The 24,758-nt window shown below is 43.6% G+C and overlaps 3 protein-coding genes and 1 pseudogene across 6 annotated transcripts; all 4 read left to right on the plus strand.

The window, feature by feature from the left end:
- Window positions 1-1,748: 1,748 nt before the first annotated feature.
- LOC133887063 (protein SPEAR1-like) lies at window positions 1,749-3,012 on the plus strand. Its single transcript, XM_062326971.1, has 3 exons — window positions 1,749-1,939; window positions 2,061-2,144; window positions 2,243-3,012. The coding sequence occupies exons 1-3, from the start codon at window positions 1,757-1,759 to the stop codon at window positions 2,462-2,464; spliced, it is 489 nt and encodes a 162-aa protein (XP_062182955.1). The 5' UTR covers window positions 1,749-1,756; the 3' UTR covers window positions 2,465-3,012.
- Window positions 3,013-4,731: 1,719 nt separating this feature from the next.
- On the plus strand, window positions 4,732-11,603 carry LOC133927946 (uncharacterized). Of its 4 annotated transcripts, XR_009911409.1 has the most exons (15): window positions 4,732-4,857; window positions 5,470-5,662; window positions 6,698-6,957; window positions 7,092-7,129; window positions 7,229-7,308; window positions 7,420-7,487; window positions 8,701-8,980; window positions 9,288-9,400; window positions 9,473-9,538; window positions 9,808-9,898; window positions 10,078-10,145; window positions 10,446-10,483; window positions 10,591-10,790; window positions 10,890-11,019; window positions 11,277-11,603. XR_009911409.1 is itself a non-coding variant. In XM_062374290.1 (14 exons), the coding sequence occupies exons 2-13, from the start codon at window positions 5,506-5,508 to the stop codon at window positions 10,775-10,777; spliced, it is 1,446 nt and encodes a 481-aa protein (XP_062230274.1). In that variant the 5' UTR covers window positions 4,732-4,857; window positions 5,470-5,505; the 3' UTR covers window positions 10,778-10,790; window positions 11,277-11,603. The 4 variants fall into 4 exon arrangements, 3 of the variants coding, with proteins under 3 accessions (XP_062230274.1, XP_062230333.1, XP_062230377.1); XM_062374290.1 differs by lacking the exon at window positions 10,890-11,019; XM_062374349.1 differs by lacking the exon at window positions 10,890-11,019 and having other exon boundaries at window positions 11,563-11,603.
- Window positions 11,604-14,494: 2,891 nt separating this feature from the next.
- LOC133887069 (aquaporin TIP4-4-like) lies at window positions 14,495-16,012 on the plus strand. Its single transcript, XM_062326983.1, has 2 exons — window positions 14,495-14,962; window positions 15,078-16,012. Exons 1-2 carry the CDS (start codon window positions 14,713-14,715, stop codon window positions 15,701-15,703), a joined length of 876 nt encoding a protein of 291 aa, XP_062182967.1. The 5' UTR covers window positions 14,495-14,712; the 3' UTR covers window positions 15,704-16,012.
- A 6,290-nt stretch (window positions 16,013-22,302) lies between these two features.
- On the plus strand, window positions 22,303-24,353 carry LOC133887078 (aquaporin TIP4-3-like; annotated as a pseudogene).
- Window positions 24,354-24,758: the final 405 nt, after the last annotated feature.

Below are 24,758 nucleotides of genomic sequence, written 5' to 3' on the forward strand. Positions count from 1 at the left end.
GGGACTCTCAAGTGGAATTTTTCATCATAATGCAAAAAGGCAAGGTTCAGTTTGCCTAGCCTTTCTTCATGGAAACTTTCATCATCGCTGCTTGAGCCATCTGGAAACAAAGAAATAATTTTATTTTCAGGAAAATTTATCCTTCTCTCCCTAGATGAAGAGATGAATTTCTGGCAGAAGCTCACCTCCAATCTCTCAGAATGTGTGCTCCTCTCAATTCCCCCTTTCTAGCTTGACTCTCTTCTCTTGTTTAGTCCTCTCGTTCTCCGAGGCTCCTCCCTCTAGCTTCCTCATTTCTTATCTTGGTTTGGGTGTTGCATTGTACAACGGAGGTTTCTTTTGTCTCTCTCTTCTGCTCTCTTTCCTTATTTTTATGTATATATCTATTAAATATAATACAGTAGGGATTTTTCTTACTGTTTCCCTTCAAAATGGTCTAGAATGAGTATCCAATCCCAACAACTTTTCTTTGTTGAGATTGCTGGATAGCTTGGGCTGGGTCCAGATGCTACATTTCACGTGTAACTGAAAGCCCAATCGTCAGCCCAGTTTGCTTTCTTGTCACGTTGGTACTGCTTTCTTGTCACGTTATTATCGGGCCTCTTCAGAATGTGTTCGACTCTGCTTAGTTAAAAGATCAACGACGGCTAACAGTGCTTTGGGAAACTATGAACACCTTAAAAAAAAGAAAAAGAAAAAAAGGGAAATTATGCCGAAGTTCAGAAAATGAGGGCACATAGATGCCCAAGTTTTTGAATTAGATGTACAAGATGTTCCGAGATTCCCAAGACTATCTGTGAACATTCTGAGATCGATGCAACCCAAATTTTTTCTTTCAGAATCAGAATCCAACCCAACTGATTTTGCACACTTGTAGACGGCGGTTAACGTGCTTAGCATCTGTCCCTCGTCCCAGAAAGATCACATTTGAATGTGTACAGTACCAACCACCACAGTATATGAAAATCTGCACCAAATCAACTACGATCTGAGTAAATCTGCTGTAATTGTGCATAGCAAGTCATGCATGGGTTAAGTATCCGTATATATCCATTGAAGAAAGAGCCTCGAACGATCAGATGGTTCCCAACACTGCAAAAATATTTCTTTGGGTCAAACTGAACCAGGGCCACGAGGTGCGTATCCCAAAGTCATTAACATGACTTAAACATCGCGCATATACAATATCCTTAGGATCTTGATACGATTTCTCCCCATTTTGTTGTTTATACCTACCATACCATCGCTAGCTAGGTAGGTAGCTCTTGTTACGTCAAGTCCACGAGTTGGCAATTGTTTACGCAGAATGGCATGATGGGATCGACGGATCCATGCTGTGCTACTGATCAATGCGAATATTATACGCCTCGCGCGACATGCGTGGGGCTTTGTTTTTAAGACACAGTAAATATATATCTAATGCATGGTCGATTATCATATTCCAGCGGTAGATTAGATCCTCGAGAACAAATCGGGCCGAGCCCATATGGTTTGGTGTCTAATCACGCTAGTTAAATAGGAGTTCTTTTTTTTTTGCGAATTTGTACTCAAAAGTCATGTCCTGCATGGCCAGAGCGATCGTTCTTGGAAGTTGCAAGTGAGGAAGGTGCATAGAAAATTGCGGAGGCAGATCGGCCTGAATCTTTCTCATAGAGCTAGCTAGCTAGCGCTGGATCGATCTGCGGTGCCGGTGCGTCTATATATATAAGCAGCTGTCGCTGTCTTGCACATATAAACAAATCGACCGCGCTAGTTGATGCGAAGCAGCAACGCCGGCGAGGAGATGTGCATGGAGAGCGGCAGCGCAGCGAGTAGGCGCGGGGGCAAGAAGGCGGCGGAGCACAAGGCGAACAAGCAGCCGCAGCGCGGGCTGGGCGTGGCGCAGCTGGAGAAGATCCGCCTCCACAACCAGATGATGGCCGCCTACCGATCACACCAGGTGCGTGCATGCATCATCTTCCATTTAGATCATTCATCTAAATTGGTATTTGCAGGACGACAACCCATGCATCTCGATTCGATTACTTCATCTAATACTGCAGTGCACTTGGTATTTGCAGGACGTCAGAATAATGCAGGTGCCATTTGCTGCACCAAGCGTCGCTCCGGTGGCCGGCGCGCCGTCGTTCCAGCCATATCTCACGGTACGTCGTCCCCTGCAACACTGAAGAACGCCGGCCGCCACATTGCTTGCTTGCTTTCACTGCCCGCGTCTGATTGGGCATTTTCACTGTGATTTCAGGACTGCAACGTTGAGGCGACGGACCGGGGGATCATCGGCGTGCAGTACTACGACAACTTGCTGCCGTACAGCTCGAGCCCGCCGCCGCCGCTGTTCCCGCACGACGTGAGGGATTCGCCGGGCCAGAGGCTGGGGCAGGGGAGGAAGCCGCAGCAGCGCTACTGCGTGAGCACGAGCGACGCGTCCAGCGCCGAGGAGCTCGACTTGGAGCTGAGATTGTAGCTGCAGCGATTCTTGTTCCTGAGTTGGTGGGGGCGAAGAAGCATCAAGCCTAGATTAATTAGCTAGCTACCTAGCTTATAAACTACCTAGTCTATTTGGAATGTACAAACGTCAAAACTAAGACAAACTTGGCAAGAGTTTCAATTTCAGAAGGAACATCTCGATTCGATTCCAAGGGGAAATGCATCTTTTTTCCAAACAATAAACAAATAGTTGCGGCATTGCAATTTAATTTGTAGACCATGCACGGACCATATATATAGGGTAGGAAAAGGTCACCATATGTTACATTTGAAAACTTACTCTGCCAGGATAGGATTGATAAGAGAACTCTCTCGGCTCCTTTTGTTCTCTGCTACAGTTGAGCGAGACGACCAGAGACGATTTGGAGGCGATTCAGCCGGCCCCCTCGCCTTCGATATTCTCCGGCGTCGGAGTTGGAGGGAGGCCCGGTCCTGATGATTTAGGTCAGTTTAGTACTAGTATTTGTAGTTTAGTGAGATTGTTAGTAGCTTTTATGTTGTTAGTATATGTTTAGGTTTTGGGAGGAGTCACCTTAGATGATTTCTTGCCGGGTTGTTTCCTGCTAGCCATAACAGGCGTTTCTCAAGGTTTGCTGTTCTGTGGTGCGGGTCTGTGATTCTTTAGAGGTGTCTATGTAATCAGTGTCTTGTAATGTTCTTGCTTCAGCAATAAAAAACAGACCCGTTTTCCTTAAAAAAAGAAGAATAGGATTGATAAGTGACCGTAACAGCTCCCATGACTTGATTTTACAAACCACCCATTTTCAGGCTATTTGTTGAACCATTCGACAGCAAGTATATATTCAGCTGATTTCTGAGCCTAGCGAGGATCACGCTGTGATGAATTTGAAACATATTCATAATCCACACAACATGTCATTTCTAGTGTAAAATTTGTATTGAGGCGCCGGCGCCGGGGTGACGTGTCACTCATGCTTTCCTTTTTTTTTTAGGAATCCATGCTTTTCTTTGTTTCAAATTCATCACAGCATTACAGGTACTAATAAAAATAAATAAAAAAAATTAGAAGAAAAATTAGCAGATAATCACCTCCTCTTTTTTCAGATCCTATTTAAAATCAAACTACGATATTGCTCCTAACGTATTCATTGAGCGGTACTCTTATGATACATCCACATCTCTATATCTTACATTTGTGATTGATACTACCACATCTAATATTTATATTTTTATTATAATATATAGATAATTAGCTAGTTAAAAAAAAAGAGAGAAAGATCCTGAAGCCTACTAGGCTAGGCTCAATTCACGTTCCATGCTCACCAGGCCGACACGGGCCACTGAGTAATAGCCGATGTTCAAGCTTGGCCGGAAGATTGGTTGCGGCTCCTTCGACGAGATCTACCTCGGTCAGCGATTCTCCCATTTTTGCGTCCAATTCCTTCCTTCCAAGTTTGCTTACGGCTTACTGCCTTCTGATTCTGGTATTGGTATTGTTGCAGTCAGGCATGATGATGATATTGGTGTTGGTGTTGGGGTATTACGAAGGAACTCATCATTACAAAGGTGAGTTTCTTTATAATGCACATTTATTATAATGCGATGAACTAATTTATCAGTAATGTATATTACAAAGGAATTCATTTTTTCACCTTATAATCTAAGGTAGGAGATAATTTTAGACATTAGTACATCATATTGGAGGAATATTAGTATTTTTTCTAGATTTTTTAGAATTTTTGTAAGCCTTAAAAATTGTTAGAAGTTGCAAAAGTAGTATATTTTGAATAAGTTTAGTTTGAATTATTCACAAGATTTTTAGATGAATTCAGTTAAACTATGTTGCTTATGAATTATAGAGTATGTACAAAAATCGATATATTTTTTAACATTTTTAGTTTGAATTATACAAGAATTTTAGCTCTATACTGGTTTTTCAGTTCCTAATGGTTACTGTTCATCCGATCTGTCGAAGATACGGGCCCAGTGACAAATGGGAGTGAAGTTTTGATAGAATCATATTTTGATGTGTGCTATACGGTAGGATGGGAAAAAAATCGATTGCCCCCCTCGGCAGGGGAATCGGATACTTTGACTTCATTAATAGGTAAAGTCCGTGACTTAAAACCTTGGTGAATTGTTGGATCGTGGATGGATAGATCAGGTGTATTACTACAGTATAACAAGAACAGTACAGTAATTGACATTAAGAAACTGTTTATCTACTTACAATTTACTGTCTCCGAGTGACTTAGTACCCGGGGATCCGGACCCCCCGCAGGTCTCTCATCGCAAGGTGTGCTCCCCGACGCATCTCCTTTCCCTACTAATCCTCTCCTCCTCGTTCCCCTCCTCGCAAAGGCCAACAAAAAATTCAAGCTTTGGTCCACAAATCACTTATGTCCACAGGTTAATTTCTCCCTTTACTTGTTTGTTTTCTGTGTTAGGGCTAGTCGGCTCTCCCGGCCTCTAATTCCATGCGACGCTGGTTCACCGCTTCGTTACTTCCATCAGGTTAATCGCTCTGCTCCCAACTTGACCCGCACAAGCTTCGCCCTGTTAATTTCTATACCAGATTTGTACTAGCGAGCCTTTAAGCGAGGTCTCAGTCACTCGTGGCATCCTTCTGGTTCTCATCCGTGAATCTATAAGTAATTCGGAGCAGACAGTGACGATTTCAGTCAAGAGAAAATGCAAGCTCTAGGAATCGTGGTGACAAAGATGATTTTTTTTCTTGGACATCTCGCATTTCACGGTCACTGTTGGCAGATTGTTTACTTGGGGTTGACCCTGAATTTGTTGGGCATGACAGTTTAAGTAGCAAAATTAGGAGTGCCTACTTTCAGAGCAACCTTGTAGACCTGAAAATATTCTAGCTTTGCACTGAATTGTTCAATACCTCACCTTCTCATTCGGTGGTTTTAATGCTCCGACCAGTTCTCTTCCTTTTTCCCAATCCATGCTTCAGAATTATATCCAACAATGTGATGTTTCACTAAATTGGTGCTTTGACCATTGCAGGGATCGTTTGGTGAAAATAAGTTGGCCTCATTTGTGATGGAAGGGGCACAAGGAGCCTCAAATAATGCGGCAAAACACAAGCAAAGAAAGTTTCCTGTGCATAGATGGAGGCCAATTTCGACAGAACACAAGCAAAGAAAGTTTCCTGTGCGTATATGGAGGCCAATCTCGACAGAAGCAATTTCCCAAAAAGGTATGCCCCATTTGCTACCTGCAAAATTTTTTGGCACCTTGACACAAGATCATCATGAATCATAATGCACTTTTTTTGGCACCTTGACACAAGATCATCATGAATCATAATGCACTTCTACATTGTCGTGTCCTAATTCTGATTTGTTGCTAATATGCTGCGGAGATATCCCTATGCCATTACTCTTTTATTAGCATTTCTATTAAGTGTCCAAGTGTTCCTTTATAAACTGGCCCTTTTAACTGCATTTAGATGTGTAACTTTGATGGTACGTTCTTTGGATTTCCTATATAGACCAAGGGGCATGAGTTGGTTCTAGAACTCGGGGATCACCTCAAGAAAAACATATCAAGAACAAAAGTATTCTGTGTACTAGGTGAAACAAGTCAGTCATAGAGTGCTGGAACCAATTGAAAATTCGTGATAATGCCATATTGGTTATTGATGATAGCATAAACGGTAATTCTATATGGATTTGGTAGTAATACATGAAATTGCTATTCTTGAAAGGACGTTCTCATGTTAAAATGATATCAAGCATTATTCACTTCATGTAATTGTCCTAGATTATGGGCCTTTTCCCATAAGTGATACTACGCAAGTGGTGTTAGCAAATTAATGGTATTCTTGAAGAACATTGCTTACCTGCTAGTCTGAATTATGACATTGTTTACTCTCACGGACTTGGTGCTTCCATATATTTGCTACATTGTTATGGATGTCACTTTAGGAGCTCAATCCATTGGGAAGCCGGCTTGAATTTCTCTTGGACGCTTCTAATCGTCCTGTCATTTTGTAGCTATTTATTTCATAACTGCAAGCCGTTGATTATTGCGATTGATGAGCAAATCTCAAAAGTAATTTCATAAGCTGACTGCCCTTGTTATTGCAGATTGCACTTCTTATGGCCCTTCATTTCCCTTATGATTTTTCATTGATTTCTTTCTTACTTTGGTTCCTGTCTCACTTTACCTGTTTGTGTGTGTGGAACACTGGTGCCATTTCTGAAATATCTTATAATTCCATACAATGCAGAGGACGATAATGAGACATCAAATTCGGGAAGCAAACAAATCATAGAGAATTGCATTACTACTAGCGAGGATTTGGCCATAGATGGAACAACTAATGCTGTTATTGAAGTAACCACCAATGATGCTTCATCATCAGAAAATAATGTAAGTCTTGAATCAAGTTCAACTAAAGTAGTTATACAAGACAATGTGGAGGTATCTGGCTTCAATAAGGATATAGATGGGTCTCATGTCTCCAAAAACTATTCCTCCTCTATTGAGGTATGTCATTCAAATGTGTCTAAGTAATCAGATTTTTTCACTAAGCCCTTTTTTCTATACCAGCTTGACATATGAGTGGTCTTTACACTTACAGTGTTTGAACAGTATTAATAGGTTCAGTCATTCCGTTTCAGGTAGATGTTCCTCTGATGCACTTTGTGAAGGGAAACGGGTATTGATCTCTTAACTTGTTTCACATGTGTACCATTCTTCATTGGGGATAATGCTTGGACTTTATCTGTGAGCATAATTTGTATTCTTTGGTATGTAGTGGGTGTATGCAGAAGCAGATTGAAGATGATACTGGAGTCAAAATTATCTTCCCATCTTCAGAGGAGGAGACTTCTGTTGGTATAGATACGTTCATGCTTCTTTCTGAAATAATGCTTGATGTGATAAGCTGCTAGTTATTTTCAGAGCTCATGAAAGTTACTTTATAATGCTTCATGAAATATTTTTCAGTCCTTGAAGGTAAAAGTGTTGAAAGTATTAGAAAAGCGTCACAGAAGATTGCAAATGTTCTTGAACAGGTAGATATCCAATGTACAGCTGCAATAGTTTAGTGTATGTTTACAACATTCACTGAATCATTATACATGCTAATTTGTCTTCGTTACGGTACCGTAGGGTAATACTCCCTCCGTTCAAGAATACAAGGCGTATTTTATTGTGGCATGGTCTTCAAAATTAAACTTTGATCATTATTTTCTCACAAAATATATCACATATGTCTATGAAACCAATATAGTGTAAAAGCATTTTGAAATGCAAATCTACAACAACAACAACAACAACAAAGCCTTTGTCCCAAGCTAGGGATGAAACCCACATGATTCAACTAAAAAGATGATGAGAAAACAATTATGATAATAAAGGTGCTAGTAATAGTAAACAATAAAAGTAATAACGATACAAGGAGGTTGATGCATAAGTTATGGTTCTGGCACGTTGATCGCTAACTTCCACGCGCTTCTATCCGTAGACCAAATCAATAATTCAAGTCACACACTCCCATAATCCGCCTTATTTTCTTTCGTAAAATTCACTTCAACTATTTGTATCGAAATACTTCGGAGTGTATAATTTTATGCACTAAATATACTTATAATTTGACTAAGTGTTGGTCAAAATATACAAAGTTTGACTTTTCCAAAATAAAATACGCCCTGTATCTTTGAACGGAGGGAGTAGTAATTTACTATTTTGGTTTTCATACAAATTTCGTGAGGTCGACAACTCTATGCTCTTATCCATACCATCCATCATTAAGTATAAAAGCTTAACGAGTTAAATATGTAAACTCCATAATGTATCAAAGTTTAAGTGCAGAACCGACATAGCTCTCGTGTTGCAGAAGTGTTAGTGCCAAACTGCCAGTTATCAAACACATCATGTAGAAGTGAATGCTACTACCTACTGTGTACTTGCTATTGTTTTATAATTGTTGTATCCTGCTCATTTCTATGCTCACGGTTGTCAAAAGATACTGTCCTTATAGGCAGTTAGGGCCTTGTAACCTAACTTTTTCTTCTTCTATCAATGAAATGACACGCAGCTCTCCTGCGCGTTCAAGAAAAAAAAGATATTGTTCTAGGAGGAATTTGAATCCATCATTGCCATTGTGCAACTAAATTCTTTTGATAGCCTGCAGTCTGCCGCCGCCTATTTTGTCACTTTCCTGATCTTATTTATTCACTTGATTATAGCAATTACTCTGTACTATGTACTTGTCCTATATTTCAGGCTGTTCAAAGTCGAATGCTAGACTACTCTCATTTCATATCACTTCCATTGGCTATCCACCCGGATCTTGTCGACAAGCTGAACTACTTCCAGAGCTCGATCCTTGGGTCTTCTGCTTCTAATGAAGACAGTGATAAAGATGAGAGCCTAAGTAAAGGTTCTATTGATGAAATGGATCATGATCACAAGCAAGATGATGGCTCAAGTGTGTCAATCAAGCTTCAAGTCCAAGAAGGAGAGTCTGTCAGAGTGAAAATGGATACCAAAGGCTCCCTATCAGGTTTAAAAACTTTGCCGGTTTCCTCATGTGCCTTGCATTCCTTGTTGGACTTTGCTCATGGAACTTTGATGCTATTTCGAAAAGTTGTATTGTCTCAACCTAAAAGACGCATGTGTGGAACTTATGCTCTATCTCTGTTGGAGTGTCCCATGAAATGCACAAAGCATCATTGCAGATGGAATCTCTAGAAACTTTCTTATCCTTGTTATTACCATTGTTAATGCCATTTCTATTTTTCTATGCATTTCCAAATTACAATATTTTGTTCCCTTCAGGCATTGAGCTAGTTCTTATTTATCACTTGTAGATTTCGGCATTGACAAGTCAATATTTATCAAACCCAAAACATTTCACCTAACGGTTCTTATGTTGAAGTTGTGGAACAAGGATCGTGTAGCTAAGGCTTCGGATCTGCTCCAGGTATTGTCATTTTAGGAAGATTTATGGCTGACACAAAAGTAAGTAATTTAATGCACTCCTTTGTGGATGCAGTCAATATCTTCCCAAGTAAATGAAGCTTTGGAAAACCGACCTATCTCCATACAACTTAGAGGTCTGGTGAGTTTCCTTTGGATCTAAAATATGTGTTGAATATTCGTGTTATCAGCACTGGAAGCTGATTTACACATCAGTTGTTGGAAGAGTAAAATTCGAGTTGAGAATTTGAGCCAAAGAGCAGCGTATTCATTTCTGGACACTTTTCTCTTTCAGTTTTACCAAAGGAAAATTTGATGCCAGGCACATTATGATACTTGCCTATAATTCAAAGATATTTCAATAGTTGTTTCACAGATTGTGTGATGATTCAAAGTTTCAATAAAATTCAGACATGCATGAAAGGCTCGCCAGCTAGGGCTCGGGTGGTATATGCTCCAGTGCTGGAAGTTGGTGGAGAGAGGCGCTTAGCACGTGCTTGCAGTATCCTTTGGATCTTCTGATGAAGTGATAACTATAATCATGTCCATTTAATGCTAACCCTTTGGATTTTTCTGAGAAGCAATATGTGTATTTAACTGTAATCAGTATTGGCTTGTTGCTGTGATAAAATCAAATCATCTTGTGCATATGTCTCTCTTGACTAACTTCCACTTTATCAGAAGTCATAATTGATGCCTTTGTCAAGTCAGGCCTAGTTCTTGAAAGGGATGCAAGACAAGAATTGAAGGTGTGTAATTATATGTGGAAGTAGTTTTCTTTAACCCTTTAACTTTTCAATTTTTTTTAAAGGAATTAGCTTTTCATTTTTGGCAATCTACTTGACAACGGTATACTTCTTTTTCCCAAACAGGTAACCAGTTATAAAAAAAGTCCAGGGCAGCAACATTGCCTGTCAAAACATACTAAAATTCCATTGCATTTGTATTTGCATAAAAAATCGTGTTCAAATTCAATACTCCATACAGTATGGTTCCTTTTTTTTCTGTTAACACCTGACGCTGATTATCTTGTCCTTTTGCACCTGCAGTTGCACGCGACCATAATGAATGTGCGGTACAGGAAGAGGTGCAAGCTATAACCTTTTGTTCTGCATCGTGGACCTTGGTAATGTGTTGTCTGTTCACTTACGTTGTTTGCCTTGTGTGACGTTGTTTGCCTTGTTCTCACTGCAGCAAGAATCAGAACCAATGGAACGATTCATTTGATGCTCGGGATATATTCAGAAAATACGGGAAAGAGGAGTGGGGTGAATATCTCATTCCTGAGGTTCATCTTTCTCAGATATTCAAGTTTGATGAAAGTGGGTACTACCATTGCTGTTCGTCAATCCCCTTGCCCGCAGAGATGCAAACGGAGTGAGGTCTGCAATTCGGTATGTGCTGTATCATACTGCAGTGCTCAAATATTTCATCAGGTCTTTAACTTTATTAACGCTATGCCGACTTGTGTGAATTTGAATCACCGATTTCAGTCATGTCTTGTGCTTGGATGTTGTGCATGCCAATGGTAGTGGGCTCTCCTCCCTGTAGAGATCAATCTGTTGGTGTTAGTTGACATTGTTTTTTTATGTGGCCCACATACAATCAGCCGACAGTCACTCTGTAGGTGGCTTCAACTCATCACAGTTCCTATTTGTTTGTCTCCTATAGGGCAGTAGTGCTTTGCACTCCTCTCTGTGTCTCAATTTGTCTCCTTGAAATATTCTTTTTGGTGGGTTCATCTGTAGCAAAATGTGATGTATCTCTTAGCACCCTATCCTACGCGCTTGTTGGTGATTAGGATAGAGGAGAAAATCACAGGACCTAGTAGTGCTTGTAGAGCTTCTTTTGCATCACTGATTTCATTTCCTGTCTTTCAGATGTCCCGTCAGCTAAAAAGCAGCTTTATTTCTGCCCAAATTCTCAGTCCACATACTAAGGACACTGCAATATCTCAAGTAGATTCGAGCTGTTGTGCAGATATGACGAGCCGGCCTATCTGCAGTCTGCTAGTACTTGTGCCAAGATATCCGTGATGTTCCATGTGAGACGACAAACGTGGAGTGTGCATTAGTGCTAGTACTTGTTACTCGTCTGCCTCCACTATTTCTTGTTTCTTTCAAGAAACGTGTATGCTTTTATTAACAATGTACATGTTGATTTAAGGGTCTTGATCGGAAGCATTATGCTCGTTGAGATTGACGATCCAGATTCCTCAAACGTAAGATGATATAGTAGTTGCGTTGACACCGAAATGGCAGTGATGAAGGGACAGACAAAGGATCACTGTGAGTGAGTAGGGGAGCTTAGATCTCTGTCAGAACCTGCTGATTACTCATTCTAGCGCTTTCGAGGCTGCTACGAGCTTGAGCTGCTTTTCTCTGCTCTGCGGTCATAGCAGCCTCAGGGGGGCCTGGATCCTCTGCCTTAATTGCAATTAATGCAGAGAATCACTATATGAACAGTGTAATTAGTCACCAGCTACAGTAGCTTGCATTAAGTAATCGATATACTGTACCAACAGTGTCATGGTATACTGTAGAAACGTATTTACTGTTCACAGGTTACTGTAGCGCCAGATCTGAACTCTCCTTTTTGATCGGATGGACTCTTCATTTTTTATCGGATGGTGCAGTTCACATTAATGCAGAGACTGTAGCCTCTGCATTGGCGATCCCCTTGGTTCACTGTACTACCGGAGTTTGTCTGTGCCGTGGACTCCCTCCGATCCCCTTGGTTCTTCCGTGACCCCATCATGGATAGCAAGACTCTGCTGCTCTCCCGTTTGCTCCATGCTGGCCAGCGGTGCGATCCATCCGGGAATCCGGCACCATGCGATCCGGGAATATCGTATGATATCCATCCAGGGGCGGAGCCTGAATCCAACAGGCCGATCGGCGGGCGATGCTTTGACAAATTATTAAATGGTTATTCTAGCGAGATTAGTTGATACGGGCTCTCAAATATATAAAATTGTATGGTTCCATCTTATTACGTTCGAGAGTTTTCAAATTTGAAGGCGTATACTTATGTACCTCTCAAAAGATGTAGTTATAATTCTTGCATGTTGATCTTATGACGGTGCAAAAGTATTCTAATCAGGATTTTGCACATCAACCAGTTAGTTTGGTTCAACAACTAATGGTCACATTAGGATTTTCAGTATAACCAGCATTTGAATTAACTGAGTTATAAAAACTATTGATAGTCCTTAGCCTCTTTATGACTAAACAAGTCAATTAAAGACTATCAAAACATACTGAAATTGGGAGAAAAAGGAATTAGATTTTTCATAGCATCCTCAATTCTTCATCACAGCTAAAGAATCATAATATAATTAACCCTACCCTACGTCACTACCCAATTAATCTAATATTCTAATCCTAAAGCATAGTTTCACACAAGTATACAACAATTGAAGATTAGAATATCAGGATGGCCGGATCGTTGGGAGATTAATATTAGCCGATTAGGTAAGGACTAAACTCTAACTAAGTAGATCAAATTACCTGGCCAAGTGCGGTTGTCCGCATCAGCACACAGGGGCGGAGCTAGAGGGTGCACCGTGTGCCCAGGCACACCCAAATTTCAGAAAGTTTAACAGGAAACGGTTCTTCATTTTACTTTGGGCCAACTCAAGAAGACAAGAACAAGAATCACAGGGGCTAGAAGGGATGGTTTGGTATTCTAGTAAATAATCTAGTATTCTTGGGTATATTCTGTGTTATTTTTCAATTATTATCTAGGATTTCAGGAGTTTAAGGCATTTGTTGATCTTCCTATATCCTTCTAAGTTTCTTTATGATAATCGTTGGCTCATTCTTTTTCTCATTATGTAGTATCTACTGCTACCTACACTGATGTTGCATTTTGCTGTCAAAATAAGGTTTTACAGAAATGTTTTAGAGTTATCATTACCTCATCAGATAAGTACTTCATGCAAGCATCTGATATCTTAAGATATTCAATTTGTTATACCATTAATTGGTAGTGATTCAGATAGTGGCAACTAATTAGCTGTAATTCTCAAAGTAATCTAAAATTTTCAGCACTGTTATAATCAAATCTTGATTTAGTGAATTGTCAATGCTACCATTGGTGTTTTCACTTGTACACTAATATGTCCTAATAAGCAGCGCAAATCAATAATAAGCATGAAACACTTAGAGGTTGCAAATGAACAAGTTTTGAATACAACACCATGTCGACACTTAAATATTACAAACCAAAATATTACAATTGAGTAGCTAGCAAATATATTACAATCTCAGTAGTTATCACGAAACATATGTGTAAGAAGATTTTCATTTTGGAGCCCTCTCTTCCGGAACAATCAAGAACCTAGAATCTCTTGTTAAATGGAAAAAATATCTCAGCATAGCCTACACCGTTCAAATATGTGTTTGGCCTGTTCGGCGAATAACTCACAAATGGTCCTTGTGTTCTCATCATGATGCTCGATTAAAATCTAACACAAGCATCATAAAAATCACTAACATATCTAAATAATTCATTAAACCATGTCGACATGTATGGAGTATTGAAAAGGCATTCATCAACAAGAAATCAATTCATCAATCCAATTCCTAAGTCAAGTAGTGCAAATGAAAAAAAAAACATTATCCAAATCAGGCTATTCATCTCATGCTCTCGATACTGAGGTAGTGCTATTTTACTAGTTCAATCTCCATGCAGCGTAACCACTATAAATGCATCCCTTGCAGCATGGTCGGCGCAGATGGCGAGCTCCACTATAAATGCATCCCTTGCAGCATGGTCGGCGCGGATGGCGAGCTCCCTTGGATGCTGATGTTAGCGAGTGAGGAGGATTCCGATCAAACTAGGGCACAGAGACATGCTAGGGGGCTGGAGTTTGGCGGCGAAGGCGGCCACCGTCAACTAGGGTTTCATAGGGAATGAGAGGAGAGCGAGTCGAGAAGAGAGAGGAGCGAGTCAAGTCGGAAGGAAGGCGAGTCAGGAGAGGAGGCCGAGTGTTGGTTAGTAGAGGTACTCTGATGGCAACAACGGGTGATATCCCCTAACTCGGTGGGCTAATTATTTTCCATAAGATAGATCTATATATATTTAGAGCAATATTTTAATCACTCCACATAATTGCATAGAGAATAGGAACAATCCATGGATCAGGTAGCTCCAATAAAACATGAAGTTATCTCGTTTGGCATGGTTTTTTCCAGATCCAATGTGGATCCTAAATCTGTAGCCTTGGGAAACACCCTCAAATGCCGCGATGAGGCTCGGTTTTGGATCGGATGATTCTGGATCGGTCGGTGCCACAAACCAAAGACGCTATATATGAGCGTCAGCAGCTCCTACACTCGAGCATCCAACTCCCAACGAACTCCCTCAGGATCAGCAGTGACACATCAGACTCTCCCACACAGTCCACAGGCGCACCAACAAGCAGCTAGACCAGACATGGCAAAGTTCGCTCTGGGGCACCACCGCGAGGCCGCCGAGGCCGGCTGCGTCCGCGCCGTGCTCGCCGAGCTCATCCTCACCTTTCTCTTCGTCTTTGCCGGCGTCGGCTCCGCCATGGCCACAGGTACGTACGCACGTATCTCTCTCTGCTTGTTTCCGTCCAAGAAGAACGCGATCTGTGGCAATATATACATGCCCGGCCGGCCATGAGCTGAAGACGCATCCACCCATGCATGCAGGCAAGCTGGCCGGCGGCGCGGACTCAATCGTGGGCCTGACGGCTGTGGCGCTGGCGCACACGCTGGTTGTGGCGGTCATGGTGTCCGCGGGGCTCCACGTCTCCGGCGGCCACATCAACCCGGCCGTGACGCTCGGCCTCGCCGTCAGCGGCCGCATCACCCTCTTCCGCTCCGCGCTCTACATCCTCGCCCAGCTGGTCGGCTCCACCCTCGCCTGCCTCCTCCTCACCTTCGTCACTGGCGGCGTGTCGACGCCCGTGCACGCGCTGGCGGCGGGGGTGGGCGCGGCGCGCGGGGTGGTCTTGGAGGCGGTCCTCACCTTCTCGCTGCTCTTCACGGTGTACGCCACCGTCGTGGACCAGCGGCGCGCCGTGGGGTGCATGGGCCCGCTGCTGGTGGGCCTGGTGGTCGGCGCCAACGTGCTGGCCGGCGGGCCCTTCTCCGGCGCGTCCATGAACCCGGCGCGCTCGTTCGGACCGGCGCTCGCGGCCGGAATCTGGGCCGAACACTGGGTGTACTGGGTCGGGCCTCTTATAGGTGGGCCTCTAGCCGGTCTGGTCTACGAGGACCTGTTCATGGGCCCGGCCGCCCACGAGCCGCTTCCCAGGGATGACACCGACTTTTAATTTAGGCATTAATTAAATTAATAATTGCGTGTGTTTGTTCCTTGTGAATAAATTGTTAAAGGCCCATTGCATTCATTGAGCCTTTCTTCACTTTACTAAGTTTAATTTGGGCTCTTCTATTTTAACACCATTGGTATCTCTTGCTCAAGAGATGATCGAGTCACACAATAATCTGTCTTAAGTGGCAATGGGTCGGGCTGAGATTGAGTAGAGCGAAAACGAACCTGATCCGATGGGGACCCAAAACCCAATGATGATGCGGGCTGCTGGATGTAGGAGAGGGGGAGGCGCCGCATAGGAGCCACACAAGGGAGGAGAGAAGTGGTCATCCCGGATCCAACCTGAATTAGGCCCATGGGGTAGCCCGGGTGGAAATTAAGCCCCAGATCCGACCAAAATTGGTGCCTATCCCGATAGTCTCATGAGGCAATTTCTACACTCAAATCCATCCCTACGGGCCAGGCCCAACCTAATATATCTTATCATTGTAGAATATCTTATTTACATAGGAATTTGGTGTAGCTTGTGCTTGCTGAAATGGAAGTGTAGCAGTTGTTGAGCCATCTTGAATGCCACCATACCGTACCATACCATTCACGAGCGACAGTGAATCAAAGTCCATGTGAGATGGACAAACCAAAATTGAATCCAAATCCAGAGAAATTTTGCTGAAACCCATTGATATATGCACGGACTTGGCCAACTAAAGCAAACGAGACTCTGGAGGCTAGCGAAGCCAATTAATTGCCTTCGGTGCCAATTCAGCATATGCAGGAGATCGATCGTATGGGGGGAGGTCGACAAGGCAATCGATCGAGTCAAGCCAGTAAGGTTTCAGAGTGAACTAGTGCATGCGGTCTCTGATCGATCAATCTCTTGTGTATTCTGATGTATATATATCTTCAGAGTTTAGAGAAAGCAACTGCATTGAATAGATAAGATGAGATTGTTTGTTACTCCTATTTGAGTCGGCGTCCGATTTAGCTTATTAGACATGCTGCAATCCTGGCTCGACAGGCAATCGATTTAAATTTTAATTTGGGCCAGGTTCGATATGATAGGTCCACTTGACATATAGTCAGTCATGTCTGGCTCCATCGATTAGTTCCCATTTGTCCTAAGCTAGCTAGCTGCATACTGGCTTTACTTATGTGATGCTAATAGTAATCTCGATCGGCAAAACTACATGAGGACAGCCGCAGGCCACATCGCGCGCCCACCTCGCCGCCATTCCTGCCGGTAGCCGCACCGCCTCCACCTTCCTCCTCTTCCCCTCTTCCCACTCTTTGCTACCCCTCACAGACTCGAGCAGCTAGCCTCCTCCCTCCCACAGTCCCACTTCAATTGCCGACTGTCGTGGGGGTTTCCCATTTCTTGGAACTCTGGGCGACGGGTGCCGGACACGATGCCTGGAGGTCAAGATGGCTCCGAGGGCTCAGGGGTGAGGATGGAGGAGAGAGGAGGAGCGACAATGGACGCAGGAGGGTCTGGTGCGGCCTCATGCGGGTCACCGGAGGATCCGTTGTTGCCTGCTGAGGCAATCAGGAGGTGGAGGTGGCTGACAATTGCTCCGTCGGGACGCCTTCGTTGCCAACAGGCGTGCCTACGCCATCAGAGCCAGAGGTGGAGTGGACTCCGGTACATACTGCAAGGATTCATCGAATACGGCAGACACCAAACAATTGGCGATCGGATCCTCTCGCAGATCGAAGGAAAGGGGGTTCAAAATTTTGGGCCTTGACTACGTAAGATGATTCAGATGATGATACCTCGACGATCAAGACGCCAACAACAACAGAGGTCATTCATGCGACGGTCAAGGTGGGCTATGCAGTGAGTGATGTTTTTAGGCAACAACTGTTATGGAGAAGGTTGAGGTAAGTATATCTGGCAATTCTGCTACAAATGGGCATCGAAATTCTTTACCGATGAAGATTGCGGATGCTATGGTTACATTTCACTCGAGAATGAAAGGAATAAAACCATGGCATGGACCTCTGCCTCCTTACCAGATCTTGCCTCCTCAAACTCTAGGGGACACAGCTATGCGGGACAAAAGAACATCGGCACAACGGCGTATCCCGGTGCCCTCCTCGTTTAAGCTGGCATTGCCGGTAACTGAGGAGTCTGAACGCATCTCGTCGGAGTTGGTCCATCCGACTGATAATGTTCCCTCACTGGAGATGGTGATGATGACATTGAAGGATAGAGAAGGGGATTTGAATTTCAATCATTCCAGAGCGGATTTTCAGGATCAGAGTTCTAGTAATATGCGGCAATTAGTGACTTCATTAGGACCCAAAACTCAGGTTAAACAAAGGAAGATTCTAATACGAAATGGGTTGAGGAGTGCATGGTTTATGCAACCAGCGGGCCTGGTGCATCTCCTTGCTAGGCCAAAAAATCTCAAAACAAGTACTTTGAAGCTAAACCCTAAGCACCAGAACACTGTTGCCGTCACACCGGACCCTACATCGATAAGCCCTACGCAAAGTCGACCGATGTATCTTTATGTTGCGAGAAGGGCGATGGAACAGGGAGGTAATCAAGGTGGCAGCATAGCTGGTAGGGGGCATGCTTTTGAGGAAAGAAGAAGAGGGCATGGTGGAGTTCAGTTGGCTGGTCAAGGTAGCCGTGGCGTAAGGCGTGGTTTTGCAAACCAAGGCCGGTTTTCACAGAGCTTCAATAATGGCGGAATCAATAGGTATACATACGGTGCGCTGGGAGCTAATCTAGGATTTTATGGTGGTGGTCGTGCTTTCCGTGGTTATGGTGGTCAAGGTCGACATGATGCTAGACGGTTTGCTGGAGGAGGGCTAGGCCGTGGTGGTTGGTAGGCAGGGGGTGGAGGATCACAATTTGCAAATGCGCCACAACTTCAGGGAGTGGGCAATCTGATGATGAAACAACAAGTTGATTTGCCAAGGGGAGTGGGTCAGCAGGTGCATATGCAACATGAGCATGCAGATACACCTAATTTATAGAATGTTTCAATTCAAAAGGAGTTGGGATGTGGAGTTCCTGAGATAAAGTCATAGGTGGTGCCGCATGATGCTGATGGGGTACAGGGAGATGCCGCAATGGGTGTTGATACACAAAAAACACATGTGACTATCCAAAATCCAAAAGCCCCAGTGAAAGATTCGAGTATTGCTAATTGCTCAGCCAAGCATGGTAATGGAAAGGAGGGGATGTTCAAACCCAAGTTTTGTTTCAGATGTTACACAAAAGGTCATGCCACTGCAGATTGTTGTGCCATACTGTTTTGTGAGATTTGCGAGAGTAACGAGCATGTCACACATAAATGCTCCATCCTCAAAACACCAAAAACAGTGGCACAGGTAGTTGGTTTCGCAGTGGAAGGGCTGGGATTTTATCATATCCCTCATGCTTCAATTCTAAATGCGAAGAAGGATTCTAAGACGGCAATAGTTACAATAATTAGGGGTAGTGAAAGTGCATCTAGGTCCCTTGTGGGTTTTAGATAATTGATAACAAGCGATTAAAGGGACTAATGGTTTTATCAAGTGTATGAACATGTGTTAATCCTGTTGAAAAAGGATAAAAGATGTCTATGCCCCTCAAAAAGAAAGAAGAAGTGACATGAAGAGACTCTTAGATTCCAACTATTTTTAAATTTGAATTTTGAGTCTTAGGAATGTCGTACTATTAAGATGGTTGCTTTTTTAGTTTTGGTAGTGTCTCAATGCTCAAAGTGCTTTATGAAAACCAATTTTTGAGAGACACCATCACTCACGAACACCGGGATCAAATGGCTGTTTTGTCTAGTTCCGGACTCGGTAGGTGTTCCGGAGTCTCCGAGTGAGACTCCGTGAAGAGCTCTCGGTTAGGCGTTATTTCTGTGCCCGGAGTCTCCGGGATGGCCCGAATACTCCGGACAGTTTTTTTGAACCCGGATACTCCGAGTGAGTCTCTGTGAAGAGCTTTCGGTTATGATTTAATTTTAATTCCCGGAGTCTTCGAGTTCATTCGGATACTCCGGATGCTGTTAAAGTCCTGGAGTCTCTGAGTGAGACTCTGAGACAAACTCTTGGTTAGCGAAGGTTTTTACCCGGAGTCTCCGAGTTGGTCTGGAGTCTCCAAGGTCTGATGCTTTCGGATCTTTCGGGCATCCTCCGAAATTGAGTTCTAGCTGTTTTTTCTCTAAGTGTTACCCGGAGACTCTGGGTCAGTGTAACGGCTAGTTCTGATAGGTTAGGTGCACGATTTTCTATGCAACCCGAAGATTCCGTGTGAACCCGGAGACTCCGAGTCTGCCTGGTTTGCACAGTAACGGCTAGTTTTTCTGGAAGAGTATAAATACCTCTTCACCCCCTCTCATTGAATGCTTGCTGAACCACTAGTTCATTTACTCTCTCTAGTGCATTCAATAGCCTTCCCAACTCTCTAGTGCTCAATCTTTGCAAAGTTTTTAGAGTTTGATTTGGGGAGTGAGATTTTGAGTAAGAGAGCAAAAGAAACCCTTTGAGCATTTGAGTTCTTGCCTAGCTGCAAAAAGAAATCTTTTCTCTTGAAGCTTTGTGCTTCTAAATGGCAAGAGATCACCCGTAGAGCATCCAATCATTGTGCAGTGTCATGGGGAATTTGTATTATCCTCAATTTGAGTAAGGGACTTTGCTTGATCTTTGTGGTCGCTTGAGAGAGGATAGGGTTGGAAAAGACCTAGCTCTTTGTGAACTCCTCAACGGAGACGTAGGCACTTCTTTGTGAAGTGGCCGAACTTCGGATTTAAATCTTGTCTCCATTTAAATTCTTGCAAGTTATTCATTCGTATTGCTATTTGAGGATTTGCCTCAAAATTATTGTTTGCGAGTATTTAATTATGCTTGCAAATATTTATTGGTGGTTCTAGAAGGCAAATGGATTTAGGAGATGCGTCAACCGCCGGTGGCTCCAAAGAAAGAAAGGGAGTTGAAATCAATTTCGATTATAACAAATTAAATTCCCCTTCTAACAACTTTATCTCCGTGCCGTCCGGGCGTGCACCATTTTTTGATAGTACTCATTACGTCGCTTGGAGGCACAAGATGAAGATGCATTTAATATCACTCCATCCGAGCATTTGGAGAATTGTGTGTGTAGGTATTGATTTTCCGGCCGAAGACATGGAGCTCACTCCCGAACAAGAACAAGCTATACATAGAAATGCCCATGCAACAAGTGTCCTACTTAGCGCCTTAAGCTCCGAAGAGTTCAAAAAAGTTAAGATATTTATGTGGTTCTTGCATAAAGGTGTAGTCCTCATAAAGGACAATTTAGTGAAATGGAATTGGCACGATAATGAAAATTGTTGCTTATGTAATAGAAGTGAAACCATATAACATCTCTTCATTGATTGTAGCTCTGCTAAGTTCATTTAGAGATCAGTAGAGATGGTGTTTGGCTTGCAACCTCCCCAAAGTATTAGACATATGTTGGGTGGATGGCTTAGGGGAAAATGATTAAAGTTGAAAGAACAAATTATGGTTGGAGCTAGTGCCATTTGTTGGGCAATTTGGCTTTGCCGAAATGATGTTATTTTTGATAAAACACAAATACATTCTTCTATGCAGGTTATTTTCAGAGCTACATATTAGATAAGATTTTGGACACTGGTGCAAAAGATGGAGGACCAAGATACTATGTGTGTGACGTGTCGAGTGTTGAAGATGACGGTAATGGAAATCTTTGCAACACATGAGTGGAGGTTTAGTAATAGAATAGAGCAATGAGGAAGAGCTTTCTTTATTTGTTAAATCTTTATTGTTGAGAGTGGGTGATGCACTCCCTTTTTATGTTACTCCTTTTATGTTGAAGGAAAGGAGATGTCTATGTGGTAGAAAGGGGTCTACATCATAGCCATAAATTTTATAATATTTATCGGTCGCATACATAAAAAAATGTAGAGGTCGGAACGTTTTCATTGTCTTAATGAAATAAACCTTTCTTTATCTAAACAAACTACACGAACAAAGAACTTGGCAAATTAAAACTAGATAATTCTGGCAATTGCGTGCCTACATAGCACTAGTGAAACACAAGTGTTGAGCATTGAGGCCGACATGGCACCAACCCCGAAAGTGCTTTGTTCCACTAGGCAACCAAGGCATGCATGCATGCTTGCAATTGTATTCAACACACACACTGCACTTCTCTTCTCTGTGTTGCTGCATTATGCACCACAGCGACATATATACATATGTATCGGTTGCAAGCTAAATCACAAGACTTGTGATAAAAAGATGCCAATTGAATTCCAAAACTAAAATTACATGGTTGCTAAGTACTATAACTTGCACCACAGCATAGGTTGCTGGCAGAGAGAGTAAGTACGTGCGCGGCTTCTTAATTTAGTTCTTTTCAGAGAGTAAGTAATTCAGCTGAGTCCGTCGAGACAATTAAGTTGAGATGCATGACTCTTAACTTTTTTTCAGAAAGGTGGCAGGAGGATTGTCGATTTTATTAGACTAAAGTAAAAGAGAGAATAAAGAAGAAAGAGAGAGAAAGATATCAGAGAACTAAAAGACTCGTTCTTGGCCGCGGAAGAGGAACTCGTGGCGGCCAAAACACCTAACAGCTCCTTTCCTAAGCCCCCACGACCTGACAACAAGGAGAAAAAAGAAAACAGAGCCAGACAAACAACAAGAATTAAGAGACAGAAGGCAGTGCTAAGAAAAGTTCATCGATATGCTCTTTAATTTAAAAATAAAGAGCGATCTGGAGTGCTTCTTCTTTTTTATTTTGGAACGTTGGTCGATTTCTTTCTTTTAACTTTTTTTTTTTACTTGTGAAATCCCGGCCGGCACGCATATCTCCTTCCTGTATATATAACGCTACTTTTCTTTCACAGAAAGAACGAAAGGCTTTTCCCCCTTGTGCTCATCTAGCTGTTAATGCCTTTCCCGATGGCGAAGCAGGAGCTGGGCCACCGCGGCGAGGCGTCGGAGCCGGACTTCCTCCGGGGCGTCCTCGGCGAGCTTGTCCTCACCTTCCTCTTTCTCTTCATCAGCGTCGGCGCCGCCATGACTGCCGGTATAACTCTAGTTCAGTAGTTGTTCTTCTCTCTCTTTTGTCGGATTCGGAATGGTGCCCTCCATCCATCTTAATTGTCCGTTGATCATTGAGTGAATTAATTTATTATCCATCGTACAGCGCAGAAAGAATTAAGAACACAGTGACGAATCTAAAGATCTGTGATGTTTACCAAGGATACTCCAGGGTCGATTCATCCTGCAGGGTGCTTCAATTGCCATCAGATACATGCGGAAATTTTCATTACCTTGCATGTGATTTCAACACGTACGTCGTACTGCCATCTATTTCTGCCAGCCTATCGCCCGTGGTTTTGATTCCGTGCTCGCCAAACGACGAACCAAATCAATTGCCGATCGAATAAACGTAGAGAGCAACTGAGCAGTCATGCATGCTTTAATTCTATCGTTCATTGCTGCTGGTCCAAACCATCGATCTGTGTACGTGCATGCATGATCTACAGGCGGGAAGACAAACGCCGGGGGAGGCGAGCTGACGGCGGTGGCGCTCGGGCAGGCGCTGGTGGTGGCGGTGATCGCGAAGGCCGGGTTCCACATCTCCGGAGGTCACGTCAACCCAGCCGCCACGCTGTCGCTCGCCGTCGGCGGCCACATGACCCTGTTCCGCCGGTCGGCTCTGTACATCGTCGCCCAGCTGCTCGGCTCCTCCGTGGCTTGCATCCTTCTCGGGTGGCTCACCGGAGGGTTGGTATGTGCGTGCTAGATGATCTGACGCCATAGAGCGATCATGTGTCGGTCATCGATCGTTACGTTAATCTCTGGGTTGCTTCAAGAAATTACTAGTGGTTAATCTCTGTGTGATGTGATGGTGCATGCATGCAGGCCACTCCGGTGCACGCGCTGGCAGACGGTGTGGGCCCCATCCAGGGCGAAGTCGCCGAGACCATCTTCACCTTCAGCCTGCTGTTCGTGATCTACGCGACCATCCTTGACCCGAGGAAGCTGGCGCCGGGGATCGGCCCGCTGCTCACCGGCCTCCTCGTCGGCGCCAACACCATCGCCGGCGCCGCCCTGTCCGGCGCGTCCATGAACCCTGCGCGGTCGTTCGGGCCGGCGCTGGCCGCGGGCGTCTGGACCACCAATGGGTGTACTGGGTCGGGCCGCTGACGGGCGGGCCCCTCGCCGTGCTGGCATGCGAGTGCGTCCTCATGGCCGCCGCCGCCGGCACCGGCACACGGCACCCATGAGCTGCTGCCCCGGGAGGAGTGAACGTACGTGGCACGCATTTCATTTAAGGAAAACTTGTTTGGACCGTCGGATTGCTCGATCTACTGCAAAAAAAAAAAAAGGTATCCCAATGGCATACCAGAGAAGTGCTACTATCTTGTTTGTACAATACAGATCTATCGAGGTATCAGGAATCAAACATACTATTCATTCTGAGTCGCAGGGGTGCAGAAGCAACGGGCAAACTATTGATGCGCATGTCACCTGCCGACGCTCCTCAGGTGAGGTCCAGCCAGGGTGGGTGCACAAGCACAAGGGCTGAAACGCCTGAGCGAGCATTGATATGCAGAGAGACCTTGCAGTTCAGGGCGGTCATCCCTTGTGACAAAGATGTACAGATATACATCGAATATTTTTTCAATAAAATTGTAGTTTAATAAGTATTTATATGTATATATATATATATATATATATATTGATAGCTGGGTCGTATTATGTTAAGTCCAAAAGTGTGAAATATATCACATCCATCCCTCCTCTCGCTTCTCCCTCTCGTGTTGGACTAGCCTAGTGGTATTATCCATGTTGCTCACATTTGCCCCTAGTGGAAACAAGTGGGAAGAGAAGCAAATGCATATCAGTTGACTCTCGACTCATCGTCTCGTCTAGCTATCGTACTTAGTCTCTTGCTCTCGCATCTCATCTCGCTTGCTCCCCTTTTTAGGCCTTTAGCTAGGGTTTCTTATGTTGTCCGCTGCTAGCCTCCCATCGGTCGATAACCAATGTGGCGATGCACGCCTCTCCTAACTCGCTGGTCCATGAGAGCATAAAGGCCA

The sequence above is a fragment of the Phragmites australis genome, chromosome 1 (assembly GCF_958298935.1).
Source record: "Phragmites australis chromosome 1, lpPhrAust1.1, whole genome shotgun sequence".
Lineage (NCBI taxonomy): Eukaryota > Viridiplantae > Streptophyta > Magnoliopsida > Poales > Poaceae > Phragmites > Phragmites australis.